Source organism: Pleurodeles waltl, chromosome 2_1 (assembly GCF_031143425.1).
Source record: "Pleurodeles waltl isolate 20211129_DDA chromosome 2_1, aPleWal1.hap1.20221129, whole genome shotgun sequence".
Classification (NCBI taxonomy): domain Eukaryota; kingdom Metazoa; phylum Chordata; class Amphibia; order Caudata; family Salamandridae; genus Pleurodeles; species Pleurodeles waltl.
The window spans coordinates 512,443,903-512,464,530 of NC_090438.1; the positions used below are offsets into that span (position 1 = coordinate 512,443,903).

Sequence of the window (20,628 nt, forward strand, 5' to 3'; positions counted from 1 at the left end):
CTGAGAAGTTTGATGTCAATGCTGCCAGTATTCAGTGAAGCCATTATGGTGCTGTGGAGTTCGTAATGACAAACTCCCGAACCATATACTTAATATGGCTACACTGCACTTACAATGTCTAGGAATGGACTTAGATACTGTAGGGGCATATTGCTCATGCAGCTATGCCCTCACCAGTGGTATAGTGCACCGTGCTTTAGGCCTGTAAGGCCTGCTAGAGGGGTGACTTACCTATACCCCAGGTAGTGGTTTGTGGGCATGGCACCAGGAGAGGAGTGTCATGTCGACTTAGCCTTTTTTCTCTCCACCAGCACACACAAGCTGCAAGGCAGTGTGCATGTGCTGAGTGAGGAGTCCCCAAGGTGGCATATTACATGCCACAGCCCTTAGAGACCTTCCCTGGCCACAGGGCTCTTGGAACAATGGGCAGCTTTTACAAGGGACTTAACTGGGTGCCAGGGCTGTGCCAATTTTGGGAACAAAGGTACAGTTTTACGGAAAGATCACTGGTCCTTGGGCCTGGTTAGCAGGGTCCCAGCACACTTTCAATCAAAGTCGCATCAACACTAGGCAAAAAGTGTGTGTGTGTGTGTGTGTGTGTGTGGGGGGGGGGGGGGGGGGGGGGGAGGGGTGTAACCATGCCAAAAGTGGCATTTTCCTACAAGCAAGATCAAAAGAGGATGCATGAAAGCTGAGCAGGTAATCAAATCCTGCCAATGCAGACTAAGCTTTTCAGCCTTCAGAGGTCAGTAAATTCAGTCCATAAACTGGTTGACTGTAACATTTATAATTTACCGAGTTCTGAAGTGGCATAAGTTGGATATGTAGTACTATATAAAAACAATGTAATTATTTACTTTAGCTAGACACGGGATATTTGAACAAAGCTGAACTTCAACAACATGGGAAAGCATAGCCCCTTGAAATCAAAACACCGAATAATTTAAGATACCAGCGTACATACTTTTTCCTTTGTCCACAGCTCCTTCTGCAGTTTCTTGATTGTGTTGGTGTAAAGCTGAACCTGACGCTTTTCTCTTCCGCTTACAGACAGATGGTGTGATTTTCACTCTTTTATTCTTATCAGGGGCGATTTTTTTCTTAAAATCAGCAGCTGACATTGGCCAAATAGTGTTATCGTTGCATTTGATGGAGTAGCCGGCTGTGTTATTGCCAGGATCTGTGTAAACCTTTTAGAGGAACGTAAAGAAAAAAATATGAAGCTATCTTTGAAGTGATACCCTGTGATCTAGTCAAAAACAGATTCTTAAATTGTATTCCCCATTTGTACCCTGATGCTTCTGCACTGGTGCAACTTCCAAACACCACCTATGAATTAACCTCAGTAACCCTTCTAAACAAGATGCTAACTTGGAAACAAGCATAGATACGAGTGTGTGGATGAAGGTGTTTGATATTGAAAATAATCTTAAACTAGAAGAACCACAGTGACAATAAAGCTACTCTGTCACACCTCTACTTTTGCAATTGTCTCTTGTTTCTAAGGTACAGAAAACGGACTCCCAAGTGAGAAGAAAATGGTCTTCCATATTTAAATAATACATGCAGCAGAGTACCTTCTAAGTACAAGATCGGGTTTTTAGGAAGAGGCCTTAAAAGAATAGTATCTGCAGAATAAGTGAAGCGTAGCTCCCAAAGGTGCGCAACAACTATCAGTAAGAGCTACACAGCTATGAACGATCAATGATGCTCCTTTGCTTTGATTGCGTGAGCACGAATATAACACGAAGTATTATTAATGTATTGTACATTAGACACATTTGCTCTCATAAACAGCAACAATAGAATTGAAGAAACTGCATTTGTTAGTTACGATAGTAAAAAAAGAAATAATTATAAAATGTCTATTGTACTTTCAAACAGATCACCTAAACATTGACTTTAGCAGCTTCGCATAAAAATATATAATGGGCTGTTATATCAAGTAGTGATCCAGAAAAAAAACAAGAGCCTCATTTATAGTCATATATCACTATGTCTCAGTGGAAGAAGCGCATAGAATTTCCTTAAATCTCTTTACAAAGTACAAATACGTTGTAAAAAAATAAAAAAAAACAAAAAACTTTAAATGGTCACTGCAAAAACAGGATGAAGGATGAAATAACTGAACTAATCTAAGCCACTGGCAATCCCTCGGGCAGCATCCCACACCGTAGTTTTTTTCAAGTTGTCACTGCAGCATAGATTACAGGTGCAAAATTTTACTTCTTGACTTTTCAGCGGGCCATTACATCTGAACGTCCGTAAAAGGTTAGCCCAATCTCATTTTAATAGTACCAGGCGGGAAAACGACCAAAGACAAATCTAAGTTATTCTGCTTGGTTTTAGACAAGTGCAACATCGAAGAGAAAACTACAGGGAGTGCAGAATTATTAGGCAAATGAGTATTTTGACCACATCATCCTCTTTATGCATGTTGTCTTACTCCAAGCTGTATAGGCTCGAAAGCCTACTACCAATTAAGCATATTAGGTGATGTGCATCTCTGTAATGAGAAGGGGTGTGGTCTAATGACATCAACACCCTATATCAGGTGTGCATAATTATTAGGCAACTTCCTTTCCTTTGGCAAAATGGGTCAAAAGAAGGACTTGACAGGCTCAGAAAAGTCAAAAATAGTGAGATATCTTGCAGAGGGATGCAGCACTCTTAAAATTGCAAAGCTTCTGAAGCGTGATCATCGAACAATCAAGCGTTTCATTCAAAATAGTGAACAGGGTCGCAAGAAGCGTGTGGAAAAACCAAGGCGCAAAATAACTGCCCATGAACTGAGAAAAGTCAAGCGTACAGCTGCCACGATGCCACTTGCCACCAGTTTGGCCATATTTCAGAGCTGCAACATCACTGGAGTGCCCAAAAGCACAAGGTGTGCAATACTCAGAGACATGGCCAAGGTAAGAAAGGCTGAAAGACGACCACCACTGAACAAGACACACAAGCTGAAACGTCAAGACTGGGCCAAGAAATATCTCAAGACTGATTTTTCTCAGGTTTTATGGACTGATGAAATGAGAGCGAGTCTTGATGGGCCAGATGGATGGGCCCGTGGCTGGATTGGTAAAGGGCAGAGAGCTCCAGTCCGACTCAGACGCCAGCAAGGTGGAGGTGGAGTACTGGTTTGGGCTGGTATCATCAAAGATGAGCTTGTGGGGCCTTTTCGGGTAGAGGATGGAGTCAAGCTCAACTCCCAGTCCTACTGCCAGTTCCTGGAAGACACCTTCTTCAAGCAGTGGTACAGGAAGAAGTCTGCATCCTTCAAGAAAAACATGATTTTCATGCAGGACAATGCTCCATCACACGCGTCCAAGTACTCCACAGCGTGGCTGGCAAGAAAGGGTATAAAAGAAGGAAATCTAATGACATGGCCTCCTTGTTCACCTGATCTGAACCCCATTGAGAACCTGTGGTCCATCATCAAATGTGAGATTTACAAGGAGGGAAAACAGTACACCTCTCTGAACAGTGTCTGGGAGGCTGTGGTTGCTGCTGCACGCAATGTTGATGGTGAACAGATCAAAACACTGACAGAATCCATGGATGGCAGGCTTTTGAGTGTCCTTGCAAAGAAAGGTGGCTATATTGGTCACTGATTTGTTTTTGTTTTGTTTTTGAATGTCAGAAATGTATATTTGTGAATGTTGAGATGTTATATTGGTTTCACTGGTAATAATAAATAATTGAAATGGGTATATATTTGTTTTTTGTTAAGTTGCCTAATAATTATGCACACCTGATATAGGGTGTTGATGTCATTAGACCACACCCCTTCTCATTACAGAGATGCACATCACCTAATATGCTTAATTGGTAGTAGGATTTCGAGCCTATACAGCTTGGAGTAAGACAACATGCATAAAGAGGATGATGTGGTCAAAATACTCATTTGCCTAATAATTCTGCACTCCCTGTATAGTGGCCAGATAATTAATATGTATATTAAAACGTATCATCGAGGCTCGTGTCTTTATTTTCACTTTACTTATTGTCCGAAAATGGACCTGCCCCCTTTTATTCCGTGGTCACCCCCATGTTTTACTGAATTTAATTGCTGGTTTTTAGCTTCTTCACACAGTGGCACTGCTCTCCAGAGACCAGTGTATGTGCTCTGACCCCTCAAACATGTAAACATGTGCTAATCCCAGATTGTTTTTTTTAAACTTTCATGTAAAGCCATAGTTTAAGGTGTAGAAAACGCAACCCATGGCATGGGATGTTAATTGTCACCTGAGGACTGCAGCACTTATTGAGCCATGGACTAGTGAGGCAGGGAAAACATGGCTTCAGGCCTACCGGTGGAGCCTAGCTGCTGCAGTTTAAATCTGCAGTCTGACATGTCAATATAACTTGACTTTGACAGGGAAACACCCCTTTTAATTATTAAAAAGGTCACCCTTTATACCATACAAGTTAAGGTGCATGGTATTTAAAAGTGGGACAGATATTTTTGTGATAGAGATTTCCAACTGCAGATTCCTCCCCTTAGAATGTTCCCCAGGAGTCAGACTAAATTCAGAAAATCTTGAACAGCACCTCTGCGTATGGTAGGTGTCGTCGATCAGCTCTGCGTCACTGTTATCAAAAGTCATGCATGAAGTGCCTATATAGATGCCATCCGGCACAATGACATATGTTTCTTTCTTTCTGAGTCAACAGCACTAAGCCGAAGAGCTACCTCTGTCATTTGTTAACCACTTTTTGACCCTTTTGTTGTCTTTTAAGCATTCTGCCCCCACTGTGCCAGGGATATGACCCCCAACAAACCCAAAGGATTTAAAACATTTGAGAAATGTTGCAAACAGATATCTATCTCTGACCCACAATTTGCTTGCCTGTGGTGGCTAGGTTGAGCTGACATCAAGGTCTGTGCCGACTCCAAGTCAAAGCTCCACAAGTGGGCGATGAAGCTTTCGGTGGCACAGCAGAGGCAGCTCTGTGCCGACTTCGGACCTGATCACGACAGAGATCTAGGGCCTGTTCTCCAAGCCGATTCTGAGGACGATTGTCATTCCACTCCACTTCATCATTGTACAACTTAGGTAAGATAGAGAAGCACAAAAAAAAAAGTAGTTGAAGTGGTCTTCGGACTCTCCTAGTCAGCATTGTGCTTCTAGGCCCCGTTCTCCATCAGTAGAGCTGGTGGCTGCATCCACTGCAAGCCTCTCTGAGTTTTCTGGAACCATCCTTGCCCAACTCAAGGAGTTCCATGCTGCCATCCACACTATCTTTAGACCCCACAGAGCCAAGAGGTGCCCCTGCTGAATTACCACAGATGGGTTTGCCTCAGATGCCACCCTGACCCTCTGGATCGACCTTGGATCCGGAGTGACGAGGACACCGGCACCTACACATGTCCCAGCTTGCTAAGCACCACAGAACTCACATGCTTGAGGAGGACCCTATTGTTCTCCCAGACTCCAAGACATTTCTGCTTCTACGTCACTCGACATTGATATTGGTACCAACCGGACCAACTCGGTCAGCCCTGGCCTTGCCACCCTTGGGAAGACCCACCTTCCAAGAGAAGGGTGATGATCAAGAGGGCTATGTGTTCTTGGAGAATGATCCCTGCCAGCAGGAATATGGGTATGAGGAGCTGGATGATGCAAGTGGTCGGGACACCTCACCAGATTCTGGCCTGATTCTACCCCAGGCCCTACCACAGAGGAAGGAGCATCTTCTGTCATGGACCTACAGTTGCTCTACGTTGCGGTTAAGACTAACATCTTGACAGAGGTGCTTTAACCAGTGGTCAGCTCTGAGAAGCACCTACTCACTGATGTTCTCATGGGGCCAGGGCTAAGCCCTATTTTGGATTTCCACCTCCTGCCCGAGACTTGGCCTTCCACATCCTACATCCCTCTCCCATGAACCTTGTGTTGTAGACCTCAAAAGCCATACTTAACCCAAGTGCATTCCCTACCACTACCCCAATAAGAATCAAAGAAGATGGATACATTCAAGTGGAGGATCTTTTCTTCCACCAGCCTGGCATAGCGGTCTGTGAACACCACATGCCTCTTGGGCCGATAGAGCCACACATTGTGGGACTCGATAGCGCAGTTTATATATATATAAAGCCACAAGCGTAATCCAAGGATGTACTAAGTGAAGAGATAAAGGAAAGAATTGTAATTGTCCATGAACCACACAGACAACCAGTTAGAGAGAGGTAAAATATGGTGAAAGAATAATCTCAAATGAACACTTAGGAAAACTACGTCAATAAACCTTCTACACTCAAAAATATGGGAAGCAGTATAAAGTAGTACAGATATCCATGTGAGGATAGCGGTTCTAATGGCTAAATACCCCCAAAAGTATTCTCAAAGGATTTGTGTTTGGAAAACCTTGAACAAGCTCTACTAATCTACCGCGAGCTAGCAGAACTGTATTGAGCATAGAAAAGTTGCGTCCCCTGAAATATGCATTTACAAATAAAAAACCCACATATATATATATATATATATATATATATATATGTGACATTCCAAAATATGTTCTTGGCGGTTGCTCAATTAGGTTATTTTGTTTATCCCTGGTCTCTTTTCAAACTCTTATTATAGTTTTTTCAGGGAATCTGATTTTCTCTATATTTTATGCTTTATGCGTTGTGTATTTACCAACGAAGCGTGATGGCCATTTTCTCATTTTTGTTGGAAATTTTTCTTTGGTTCTATTCTTTTAAATTTTTTACTCTTGTATTTTCTTTCGTTTATTTGCTTTTCAGGCTTATCATGGTCGTATGGGCTATCTAGTTTTGCAGGACGGATGTCTATGGACATATTCTCCACATTGTTAAGGTTTTTTTCTCCGCACTATAACCATCCATTTTACCTACAATATAACTTGGACATTATGTATGCATGTTTATTCTCAGGGTAAGGTTACCCTTCTACTTTTATTTTATTGTATACCCTTGTGTGACATATATAGAGACATGTCTCCTGGAGTTGGCTTTACTCTTTCTTTATTGTTTTTTCTATTTCACATTTTTGAACTGTGGTCACTGATGTTTTTAACTTTATCTGCCTTCTATGGTATCACTCGGGATTTTCTCTATGCATGTGGGTTCTTGTATATCCACTGATTTTGGCATCTGCAGCATCCCAAACACAGTTCTTTGGCTCTGTGGGCTTGAGTAAACTAGATGTTTTGCTGATTGTTCGCCATATCTGATTGAGGAAACATATGTTTTCTATTTGATGTATACCTTACAGCCTTGAAAAAGTCTTGTTGCGAAACACATGTAGCTGTTGCATTCCTGGACTTAAGATGTCTGTTTTCCTCATGAACTATTGGAAGGAACAATAAAGAACTGCTAGCTTATACTTACCTCGAACTACTGTTTTTTTTATATCTACAACAAGAAGGAATGGACTTTCATGGTGTTCCCTGGTTTGACAATATAATCTCTTAAAGGATACTCAACACAGCCCACCCATCCCTTTGGCGGCAGAATCAGGTAACACCTACCCAAATAGCATGCGATAACCTCCAACAAGTGGGTGCTCCAAATCAAGGAGTGGAGTTACGTCCTTCCTCTTCTGGGAACCCTGCCTAGGCTGACATAGGGCGATCTCTTTTTGATCCAGCAGGAAGTGCTGGCTCTACTCTCTAAAGGAACCATCGAGAGGGTGCCAGCATCAGAAGTAGGACATGGTTGTTATTCCTGCTACTTCTTAGTGCCGAAAAAGGACAGAAACCTCTATCCTATACTAGATCTCCACCCTCGAAAGAAGGAGAAATTCAAGATTCTTACATTGGCTCAGGTTCTGTTTGCCCTGGCCCCCACAGGATGCACATTCAGAACACATTTCCAGCTCGCAGGTCCACAGGCAATACCTGCAGTTCATAGTAGGCAATGAGCATTTCTAGTGTACTGTGCTGCCTTTTGGCCTTACCAGTGCATGAAAGCGATGGCAGTGGTTACAGTACACCTACGATAAGGGGACCTAGTTTCTACTTATAGAACGGTAGCCTCCTTCTAGCACTGTTACCCCCACCTTTGGCCTGTTTGTGAGTATATGTCTGTGTTTTTACTGTCTCACTGGGATCCTGCTAGCCGGGACCCCAGTGCTCATAGTGGAAACCCTATTTGTCAGTGTGTTTATATGTCTCACTGTACCCTGCTAGCCAGGCTCCCAGTGCTCATAGTTTGTGGCCTGAATGTGTTCCCTGTGTGGTGCCTAACTGTGTCACTGAGGCTCTCCTAATCAGAACCTCAGTGCTTATGCTCTCTCTGTCTTTAAAATTGTCACTGCAGGCTAGTGACCCTTTTTTACCAATTCTGATTGGCACACTGGAACACTCTTATAATTCCCTAGTATACGGTACCTAGGTACCTAGGTACCCAGGGTATTGGGGTTCCAGGAGATCCCTATGGGCTGCAGCATTTCTTTTGCCACCCATAGGGAGCTCAGACCAATATTACACAGGACTGCCACTGCAGCCTGAGTGAAATAACATCCATGTTATTTCACAGCCATTTTTCACTGTAACTAAGTAACTTATAAGTCACCTATATGTCTAACCCTCACTTGGTGAAGGTTAGGTGCAAAGTTATTAAGTGTGAGGTCACCCTGGCACTAGCCAAGTTGCCCCCACATAGTTCAGGGCAATTTCCCCGGACTTTGTGAGTGCGGGAACACCATTACACGCGTGCACTACATATAGGTCAATACCTATATGTAGCTTCACAATGGTAACTACGAATAGGGCCATGTAACATGTCTAAGATCATGGGATTGTCCACCCCCATGCCAAATCTGGTTTTGGGGTGCCAATCCCATTCATCCCCGGGGCTCCAGCATGGACCCCGGGTACTGCCAAACCAGCTCTATGGGGTTTTCACTGCAGCTACCGCTGCTGCCAACCCACAGACAGGCTTCTGCCCAGTCCCAGGAAGGCAGAACAAAGGATTTCCTCTGAGAGATGGTGTTACACCCTCTCCCTTTGGAAATAGGTGTTAAGGGCCTGAGAGGAGTAGCCTCCCCTGGCCTCTGGAAATGCTTTGAAGGGCACAGATGGTGCTCTCCTAGCATAACCCAGTCTACACCGATTCAGGGAAACCCCAGCCCTGCTCTGGCACAAAACTGCCCAGAGCTCGTCCAGTGAGTCCCAGACCTCTGCCATCTTGAATCCAGAGGTGTGAGGGCACAATGGAGGCCTCTGAGTGGCGAGTGCCAGCAGGTGACCTCAGAGACCCCTCCTGATAGGTGCTTACTTGACTAGGTGGCCAATCCGCCTCTAAGGGCTATTTAGGGTCTCTCCTGTGGGCTTTTCCTCAGATAACAAATGCAAGAGATCACCGGAGTTCCTCTGCATCTCCCTCTTCGACTTCTGCCAAGGATCGACCACTGACTGCTCCAGGATGCCTGCAAAACTGCAACAAAGTAGCAAAAAGACGACCAGCAACATTGTAGCGCCTAATCCTGCCGGCTTTATCGACTGTTTCCTGGTGGTGCATGCTCTGAGGGCTGCCTGCCTTCACCCTGCACTGGAAGCCAAGAAGAAATCTCCTGTGGGTTGACTGAATCTTCCCCCTGCTAACGCAGGCACCAAACTTCTGCGTCACCGGTCCTCTGGGTCCCCTCTCTTCGTGATGAGCGTGGTCCCTGGAACACAGGAGCTGGATCCAAGTGACCCCGACAGTCCAGTGGTCCATCTGTCCAAATTTGGTGGTGGTAAGTCCTTGCCTCCCCATGCCAGACAGTAATCCTGTGTACTGCGTGAACTGCAGCTTCTAGGGCTTCTGTGCACTTTTGCAAGGAATCCTTCGTGCACAGCATAGCCCAGGTCCCCAGCACTCCATCCTGATGACCACCGGCTTCGTGGGACCCTCTTTTGTAGTGATGAGCCTACGCCCTGCTCAGTTTTCTTGAACCCGTGTTCAAGTACTTCTGCAGGTGCTGCCTTCTTCTGCGTGGGCTCTCTGTTGCTGGGGCACCCTCTGTCTCCTGTTCCAAGTGGCGACCTCCGGGTCCTTCCTGGGATGGGGCAGCACCCTTTTTCTTCAACCGCGACCTTTGCAGCTAGCAAGGCTTGTTTGCTAGAAACAACTCTGCATCCTCCAGCAGTCCATGGGACATCTTCTGTGTAAAGGAGAAGTGTAAGGCAATGCCTCCTTGGCATGGTTACCCCCTAACTTTTTGCCTTTGCTGATGCCAAGTTTTGATTGACAGTGTGCTGGGACCCTGCTAACCAGGCCCCAGCACCAGTGTTCTTTCCCTAAACTGTACCTTTGCTTCCACAATTGGCATAGCCCTGGAACTCAGGTAGGTCCCTTGTAACTGGTACCCCTGGTACAAAGGGCCCTGATGCCAGGGAAGGTCTGTAAGGGCTGCAGCATGTCTTACACCACCCTGGGGACCCCTCACTCAGCACATGCACACTGCCTCACAGCTTGTGTGTGCTGGTGGGGTGAAAAAGGCAAAGTCAACATGGCACCCCTCTCAGGGTACCATGCCCACAAACCACTGCCTGTGGTATAGGTAAGTCACCCCTCTAGCAGGCATTACAGCCCTAAGGCAGGGCGCACTATACTACAGGTGAGGGCAAAGCTGCATGAGCAATATGCCCCTACAGTGCCTAAGTCCATTCTTAGACATTGTAAGTGCAGTGTGGCTATGTAAAGTACATGGGCTGGGAGTTTGTCATTATGAACTCCACAGCTCCATGATGGCTCCACTGAAGTCTGTGAAGTTTGGTATCAAACTTCTCAGCACAATAAACCCACACTGATGCCAGTTTGGAAATACTGAAAAATGCACCAAGAGGGCATCTTAGAGATGTCCCTTGCAATATAGCTGAACTTCTTGTGAAGGACTGACCGGTCTGAGACAGCCTTCCACTTCCAAACAGGTTTCTGACCTAATTGGGTGAAAGCCTTTGTGCTCTCTAAGGTCAGAAACAAAGCCTGCACTGGGTGGAATTGCTCCACAGCTCCCCCCTGCAGGAACTATAACAGCTGGTGGTAAGCCTCAAATTCTCAGTCCCCCTTTAACAGTGACCCAGGGCATGCCAGCTAATGGAAACGCTCGCCCACCGGACAAAACCCCCTTTTGTTGGCAAGTCAGGTGGGAAAATTAGGAAAAACAAGGAGGAGTGACCACTTTAGCTGGGACCACCCCTAAGGAGTCCAGAGCTGAAATGACTCCCTCCCTGCAGAATCCTCCAACTTGGATTGGGGCACAGGGACTTATAGGGTTAGCAGCGTGCCCCCCCTCCCCAAAGGGATGGGCACAGGAAGGGTGTAGCCACCCTAAGGGATAGTAGCCATTGGCTACTGCCCTCTGACCCGTGTAACACCCCTAACTCTAGTATTTAAGAGCATCCCTGAAAATAACTCACCTGATTCCTGCCGACCTCAAGATGACAGCAAGAAGAAGAAAGATTGCTAAGCTGACTCCCAACAAAGAAGACAGAAGACACCAACTGATTTGGCCCCAGCCCTACCAGCCTGCCTCTAGCTCCTGAAGCCCCCGCTACAAAAAGGCAAGACATCCTGCAGGACCAGCAACCTCTTAAAAGCCCCAAGAGGACTGACTGCCCCGAGGACCAAGATCTTCCATGGACAGCGGCCCTGACCAGAAAGAAACTCCAGCAAAGGACTCCAGCACTGTCCCGGATCCGGGAGTCCTGTCACCTCTGCACCCAACACCCACGGCCAATGTGCGGGTGACCCAACGATCTAGAGCAGGTCCCCAAGCAATTCCAACCTGGTGTCAACCCTGTGCCGACCCCTTCTGGCCCACACAATGACACCTGCTGCCTAAATCAGGAGAAGCCCCCTAACCACAGGAGAATCGGACAAAGATTACCGACACCTAAAGGTACCGCTGCACCCGCAGCCCTCTGGCCTTTCAGAATCCGACCACCGGTACAGCAACGTTCAGCAGTCGGCCCTCCTCTTTTTCCAGCCTGTGGTTTTCCGGAACCGTCCCCCTGGACCTAGCCTGCAGCATCTTTGTGACCCCCGGGTCCCCTCTATTGAAAAGCACTGGGAGCCCGATGCTGCGTTTGCATCCTGCACCCGGCTGCTGAAGGTGAGCGTTTGGTGCTGACCTCTGGCACCCCCGGTGCTCAACTAAGGCAGATCCAATTCCAAGTGCCCCCATTGTCCAAATCTTGCATCAACTTTGACCTCTGCACCCAGCCGGCCCCGTATTGCTGTTGAAAGGTGTTTGAGGTTGACTTGAACCCCAAACTGTGGACATCCTAACCCCCGGAGATTGGAACTTTAAGTCTTATACTTACCTCAAAACTGTACTAAATTTTCTCCCCCCTCCCAACAACTGCACAGTCAACTTTTAGAACAGAGTACTGCTATTTATTTGAAAACCGTTTAATTTACCGAAGTGAAACAAAGTGCTGTTGATATAGATGATTGCTACTTACTTGCAAATGTACTTACCTTCAACCTGAATCTTGTGGTTCTAGAAATAAAGTAACAAAATATGGTTTTGCTCCATATAAACAATTGGACTAGAGTTAGTCATTGAGTGTGTGCTTCATTTATTGCATGTGTATGTACAACAAATGCTTTGCGCTATCCTCTGATAAGCCTAACTGCTCGACCACACAACAACAAAAGTGAGCATTAGTATTATCTACTTTAGCCTCTGGGGAACCCCTCGACTCTGTGCACACTATATCTAATTTTGATATAGTATATACTGAGCCAGCTTCCTACACCCGCTCTGAAATGAGTGTGGCACCTGACGACCAGCAAGCAGATGATTAAAAAGAATCGTCATGGACCGTTATAAAACAGATACAAAACCTTTGTATAAACTCCCAGCTAAAACCATCCTGCCTAGGGCTTTACCACTGGGAAGCTGTCTTCGGATTTCTTCCACCCCCCTTTCTGAAACACGGCTTAAAACAATTGAGAAAACCGCTTGTATCAATGCGGGCAATTTTTTTCTTTTAAGGAAGTCATCAATTTGCTGTTCATGCCCTGAACTTCCAGCCTGATCATCGGAGTACAGATTGGCACAGTACTCGAAAAATAATTTGTTTATTTTATTTCCCTTTTCTGTGCACACCCAGTCTGGAGGTTCCTCATTCTGGTGATCAAATTACAGTTTTCCCTTTCTTTGGCCCTACAGGCTAAAATATGACAGCTTATATCCCATATTTTCATAGACTTGTTTTAGAAAGGTCTAATTATGGACCAATGCCTTTTGTAGGAAAAAAATCCTCATCGTTCCTTTTACAATAATTCACCTATCCACTGAAGTGGGTGACCTTACAGCCTGATAGGTTCAAACTGCTGCTGCTTGAAGACTGGCTAGTTCTTCCTTCTTTTTCTTTACTCTGAATGCTTGTACTGATATGAGGATCCCTCTGATGGTACATTTAAAAGCCTCCTAAATCACTGCTATATCTGCAGATACCTCACGGGTCATAAATCTAATAGGCTCAGATCTATCACATCCTTCTTCTAAATAATTGTTTTATCCATCATCCACTTTTTAAAGCTGCTTGGCACAGGGATGGCACATTTCAAAACTACCGCCCAATGATCCGCCATGCTGTTAGCATAATGCAAGTTACCAACAATAGGGAAAGTATATATATATATATATATATATATATATATATATATATATATATATATATATATATATATATATATATATATATATAAAATATCAATCCGAGAAGCTGTATTGATCCTTTTATAAGTGTAGAACCTAACTTCTGCCTTATTTACCCGCCAGATGACCACCTCTCCAGAGAGAAATATCTTTAAAAATCATTTCATGTGTCTCTTCCTTGGCACCCTATAGGGGTTGGAGGAGTCTAACAACAAATCAGGTACAACATAAAAGTCACCTCCAATTAAAGCCTCTCCCTGCAAATTATTTAATTCCACCCCAGCTTCCATAAATGTGTTGGATTATCAGTTACTGGATCATATTAAGAGGGAAATGTAACTTTATGACTAGTCGCCTTATGAAGTGCCCTTCACCATCTACAATACAGGGGTTGGCATCTCACTTGCAGTTCGTTTTTTACACCAAAATTGCTACCCCCCTTTGGGTGAAATTAGCAGAAGAGAAAAAACAGTTCCAGTGCCTTAGAGAGTGCAGCTTGTTGGTCTCTCTCTCCTTTATCCAGTGAGTCTCTTGCAATAAGATTATGTTGGGCTTAAATTGTATGCACCAGGAAAAAATAGGTTCTCTTCACTCTATTGTTAAGTCCACCAACAGCGAGACTAATCACTGTCAAGCCCACCATCTGAGAAAGTTACTGATGTACCACCATAATTTCACTGTTTGCCTATCTTGATGGGGGTCTACTCGGAGCCCCATTAGTGTCACATATACATCATATTTATCATTGCTTTAGGTGCGACACAGTCAGTTACCTTCCTTGGCCTCCCCTTCCCCCCTACCTCTCCCCCTGGCCCCCAACTGCCCTCCATCCTCTACCCTACCACCTCCCACCCCCAAAACTAAACCACACCCCAAAAGCCCCCCATCCACAAGCTAAACTGGACCCTCCTAATTTCCCAACTGGGAAAGGGATTTTCTTGTCTCTTGCACTTCAGAAAAAATCTGAAATCTCCCAGTCCATAAAACTTTCTGCTTGGCCGGTATACCTACTTGAGCTTGAACCCCCTTAGCCTTAAAAGCATTGCCATCTGTTTAAACACCCACTAACAGCAGGAGTTTTCAAAGGAAATATCACTGTAGGAAAGTACCCTCTTTCTTGGCATGGTTATTCCCATTACCTGCCTATTGTCAGTATGCTTGACTGTGCCTACTGGGTTCCTGCTAACAAGGACCTCAGTAGTTTTGCTGTCTCCACTAAATTGTACCTTTTTCTTCCCACAAATGGCATACTGGTCCCTCCATGTAAGTCTCTATTTTATGGTACCTAGGTACCCAGGGCATTGAGGTTCCAGGGGATCCCTATGGGCTTCAGCAGTTATTCTGCCACCCGCAGGGGGCCCATGGAAAGGGTTCTGCAGGTCTGCCATTGCAGCCTGTGTGAAACGGGTGCATTCACCCGTTTTCACTACAGGAACCTAAACCAAGTCACTATAATTAAGTCACCCCTATGGTAGGCCCTCCCAGCCCAGAGGGCAGGGTACAGGTACCTGTGTTTGAGGGCACCCCTGCACTAGCAGAGGTGCCCCAACAAACTCCAAATCCATTTTCCTGGACTTTGTGAGTGTGGGGACACCATTTTACGCGTGTACTGGACACAGGTCACTGTCTATGTCCAGCTGTATTATGGTAACTCCAAAACTGGGCTTGTTTGGAATCAAACAGGTCAGAATCATGCACCAAAACTTTTGCAAGTATTGGTTGTATGATTCCATGCACTCTGGGGGCTCCTAAGAGGACCCCCAGCATTGCTCCTGCAGCCTTCTGAGGTTTTTCAGGCAGCCCAAGCTGCTGCCACCTCACAGACATGTTTCTGCCCTCCTGTTGCTTGAGCAGCTCAAGCCCAGTTAGTTAGAACAAAGGATTTCCTTTGGGAGAGGAATGTTACACCCTCTCCCTTTGGAAATAGGTGTTACTTGACTTGGGAGGGGTAGCCTCCCCAATCCACTAGTATACTTTAAAGTGCACATTTGGTGCACTTTGTGCATAAACCTGTCTACACTAGTTCAGGGACCTCCAGTCCCTGCTCTGGCACGAAAGTGGACATTGGAAAGAGGTGACCATTCCCCTGTCCATCACCACACCAAGGGTGGTGCCCAGAGGTCCTCCAGAGGGTCCCTGAGCCTTGCCATCTTGGATCGAAGGTTGCCAGGGAACTCTGGGAGCATCTGAGTGGCCAGGTCAGGCAGGTGACGTCAGAGCCCCCTCCTGATAGGTGACCAATGCCCCTTTAAGTGCTTTTTAGGGTCTCTGTTTTGGGTGGTTTCTCAGATTTGGCTTGCAAGATTCCAGCAAGATTCCTATGCAACCTCCATTTCGACTTCTGATCGAAGAAACTACATCTGGACTATCCAGGACGCAACAATCTGCAACACAGATGAAGACTTCTCCTGCAACATTGTTTCCACGGCTCCTTCCAGCTTCTGCAACATTTCCCCAGTCGTGTATCCTCTGAGGACAGCCAGTCTTCAGCCTGCACAGAAAAGAATAAGGAATCTCCCTTGGGGTGATCGAGTCACTCCCCTGCATCTGCAGACACCAACAGAAACGATAACAGGTGGCCTGGATCCCCGCTCCTGCTGAGGTGCGTGGATCCTTCATCACGGATGGTGGTCGGAAGTGGTCCTGTCGGTCCTCGCTACCAGCTGTCCCACTTGGGTGGAAGTAAGCCATTGCCTTCCCACGCAGGACAATACCCCTGTGCACTGTGTTTTTTGCAGCTGCCAAGACTTGTTGCCACTTCTTCCAAGGGGTCTTCAGGCATCCTGTAGCCCCAGCCCCCTGCACTCGTTCCTGCAACGCACAGCTCCCCGAGTGGCTGTCCTACAGCATGGGACTCCTTTTCGTACTGCTGCGTGGGCTCCATTTGCAACTTCTGTGTCCCCTTCCTGTGGGACTCCTGTGAGTGCTGCCTGTGCTTCTGTGGGCTCTCTGCCCTCTTGTGTTGAGTCTTCCTGGGCCTTGCCGTTCCCCGGCAGCAGCACTTTCCGCAAGCTTTGCCTGTGCCAAAGCTTGTTGGTGGAACCCCAACATGCAAACCCGACTGTAATCTTCCTTCCAGCGTGGGACACTACTTGCATCCTCCAGGAACTCTGCTCCATCTCCTGGGCTGCAGTGCTGACTTTCCATCTTTACCGTCAACCAACTCCTGCATCCTCAGCTTGGTGGGTAGGGGCTCCTGCCCCCACTGGACTCTGCTGTGTCTTCGGGACTTGGTGCCCTCTTTCCACAGGTCTTCCTCTTCAGGAATCCACAGTTGGTTTCTTGCAGTCTCCTCTGGGTTTTGCAATTCTCTACTTTTCTTCTAAGTGGGTGTTTTGGGGAAATTCTAGTGATTTACTCCTGCTTTCCTGGTCACTGGGGATTGTTATGGTACTTACCTTTGTGCTTTCTTGGTACCCCCAGCACCCCTCTACACACTCCACTTACCTAGGTGGGAGTCCAACTCTCGCATTCCATGTTGCTTTGTATATGGTTTGTGCGCCCCCTAGGGTTACTATTCTCTATTGTGTTTTACACTGTTTTGCCCTGTTTTCTAACGATTCTTATGCCTATTTCTGACTACTAGTGTATATAACTTGTGTGTTACTTACCTCCTAAGAGAGTATTGCCTCCATAGTATTTTTGATGCTGTGTTATCACAATAAAGTACCTTTATTTTTGTAACACTGAGTGTTTTCTTTCATGTGTGTAAGTGTTGTGTGAGTACATCGGTATTGCATGAACTTTGCTCCACAGCTAGCTCTAGACAGCCTGGCTTCTAGACACTGCCTACACTACACTAATAGGGGATACCTGGAACTTGTATAAGGTGTAAGTACCTTAGGTATCCACCATACACCAGGCCAGCTACCTATAACAGGAAAGAACAGATCAATACAGGTCTACGCCCAAAGTCTACAGAGGTTGTGGCCTTTGAGAAGGCTGTGAATAAAGAAATAGAAAATCTCACAAAGAAACATAACCAACTGTTCCATAATATAAGCAAAACTGAGATGGACGCCTTGTCCGCTTTGACCTTAGACACCAGCATTGTCAAAGCCAGCAGACAAAGGCGGGGCCATGGTAATAATGTCCAAACATATGTACAGGGAAGAATGTTTATGAATACTCAAAGATTCACGGAATTATATGCGTTTGTCCAAAGATCCCACCTCCAAAGTTGTGGAAGAGATTAACTTCCTGGTTACAAAAGGATTGGAGAATGGGCGGATAACCAAAGAGGAAGGTGGTTTCTTAAGACAAAAGAACAAAAAAACACCCTATTTCTACATACTTCCAAAAACTGATAAAGAGACAAATCCCCCACCTGGAAGACCAACAGTATAGGGAATTGGTTCTACCCTCGAGCCCCTATCTCAATTCTGTGATAGGTTCCTTAGACCACTAGGGAAGCTGATGCCCACATACGTACAGGACACTAAAGACATTTTAAATAAACTAGAGAACATGAAATCTGACAGTGAGAACAAACTTTTGATGAGCCTTGATGTAAAATCATTGTATACCAACATTCCCCAAGAAGAAACATTGGAGGTAATAGAAGACATTCTAAACAATACCAAATGGGAATCTATCACACCTCCAGAGTTTATTTTGGACGAAGCACATTTCGCACTGACCCAGAATCATTTTGGGTTTGAAGGTGCTTTTTTCTTACAAGTCCACAAGACATCTATGGGCAGCATTTTTGCGCTGAGCTTGGCATGCTTATACGTAAACTGCTTTGAGAAAAATTTTGTCCTACGTGACTCCAATCCCTTCCTTGAGAAAATCAGGCTTTAGAAGAGATATATTGATGATATCCTATTGATATCGAAGAGGACAAAAGAAGAGGCAATGATTTGTTCTGATTGGTTAAATGTTCTTAATTCATATCTAAGATTTACCACAACTATTGGGGAGCAAGAATTTCCCTTTATTGATATCTTGATACAGCCCAGGAACGGGATCTTAGAGACCCAATTTTATTATAAACCTAAGGACAGGAGTAACCTACTGAGATTTGAGAGTTTCCAGTCTCGGGCCCTGAGAGAGAACCTACTGGTAGGCCAGTTCCCACGGTTGAGACAAAATTGCTCAAATCTGAAGAATTGCTACAAGCATGCTGAAAAACTGTCAGGGAAACTATCAGAGAAGAATTACCCAAGACATTTGATCCAAAGAGCAAGGAAAAGAGAACGCAACAATAGGGACCAGTTGCGTGAACCTACTGTAAAACCTAAGGAGGAGAGAATTATTTGTCTATCCACCTTCAGTCCTGCATCAAAAGGTGTACAGAAATTTAATAAAGATAAATGGAAGATCTTGACTTCGTGAAGTTTAATTTTTCCGCAACCAATGCATGCTTTCAAAAGAGCTAGAAGCATTCGGGACATGGTGGTTCATACACGACCAAGCAAGGGCCCACCAATGAAGTACAGCAGACTTTGTGTAATCTACCCAGTCCTGTAGATCATTCACACTGTGTTAAATGCAGTTTCTGTAAATTTACGAGAAGAATCACACAAATCGCGTTAGGATTAAGAACCCCCATTGTAAAGTAAAATTACGAATACGGGAACACAAGCATTATCCGGTGTAAACGGGACCCCACAAAACTAACAAACCATTATGTCACAAAGAACCATTATGTGGATGAAATGGAATAGCTCGTAATTGAAACTAAAACAAACCAGTAATTACATGTCAACATTTTTATTGTGGCATAAACAAAGATGTGTGTAGAGATTACACACAGATAGGGAGGGCCTAAATTATGATATCACTTGGTCCTTATTAAAAAAAATAATGGGAGATAAAAAATCATTCAATGCATCCCTATGAACCCATATAGATAACAGATCACTAAGGTGCACACCCTTTCTTATTTCACTCTTGAGAAGATACATTGATGAGTACCATGACTGCAGCTTTGTGGGGACAGAGGGGTGAGATGATGTAGTACTCATTAACACACTAGGAAAGTAATATGATTACCTAGTAACCTGGTACATAAGGAGTGGAGAATAACTAATGAAAATATATAGTGATCCATTTTGGGGTTAACATGAAGTAACTACCATCACAAGATGGGATTTATTTGTATATAGGGTCAAGAAGGGATCTATATAATCAATGCCGCAGTGTGTACTAAAAAATAAATCATGTTATGTTACTTAAGAGGTGCGGGCATTTAGGCTGCATGTGTTACAGTGGCATGATGCAAAACGATTGGGCCTCTCTGCAGAATGTGAAGAGGGACCAATCAGTCTCCCACAGCTCCTCACAGATTAAAGATAAAGCAAATGTAAACTCCAGTGAACTACTTATTAACACAGATCTGTTCTCGTTGCCATTTTCTAATTGTTTTCTAATACACATGTAAAACCTGCTGGTGCACTTGTGGATGCATAAGTCTCCATGATGTTTCCTCTTTTCTATATAGGGGTTGAACACTACTAGAAGTTTTTGCATTTAGTTTTCACTCTCTCAATACAGGCACTTTCTCCTTTTTCCACTTCCTCCTTTCTCTTTTTCTATCTTTTCCTTTTTCATTTTCTTTAAAAATGTATTAAAATGCTACTGTTCTATTTTTCTTTCCTTCATGAGGCATGCTATCTGCCTACAAATTTTACTACATTCGAATGTAATGAGTTCTGGTTTAATATTTTAAATATCTGATATTATCTCAAATACACACTGCCATACATTTCTATATTATGTTATGATGTATTATGATGTATTCTGCTACACAACTCGATGAAGCATTATTAAACCAAAAATTAGTTGTACAAATTCTTAAAACAGTACAGCAAAGTTCAAAACTGCACCGCAATATGAGCTGATTGAAGTTAGCCAAAGCTGTGGAAACCTATCCCAGACTGCCTGTTTCACTCGTCCCCTGACAACTAGATTTTGATAGGTGTTTCAGGAACTCAGTTGGTTCCAATCCGTCTGAAACAAATGTCATTCCCCTTTCTACTTTTCTCCTGATTTTATTCAAGAT

The 20,628-nt window shown here is 44.7% G+C and overlaps 1 protein-coding gene across 1 annotated transcript in view; it reads right to left on the reverse strand.

Annotated features, from left to right (window-relative positions):
• Positions 1 to 20,628, reverse strand: part of LOC138259921 (uncharacterized) — a 676,397-nt gene that overhangs the window by 491,523 nt on the left and 164,246 nt on the right. Inside the window, exon 2 of the mRNA XM_069207908.1 lies at positions 965 to 1,190. Within this exon, the coding sequence (XP_069064009.1) occupies positions 965 to 1,121 (157 nt within the window). The 5' untranslated portion in view covers positions 1,122 to 1,190. The remainder of the gene's footprint in view (positions 1 to 964; positions 1,191 to 20,628) is intronic.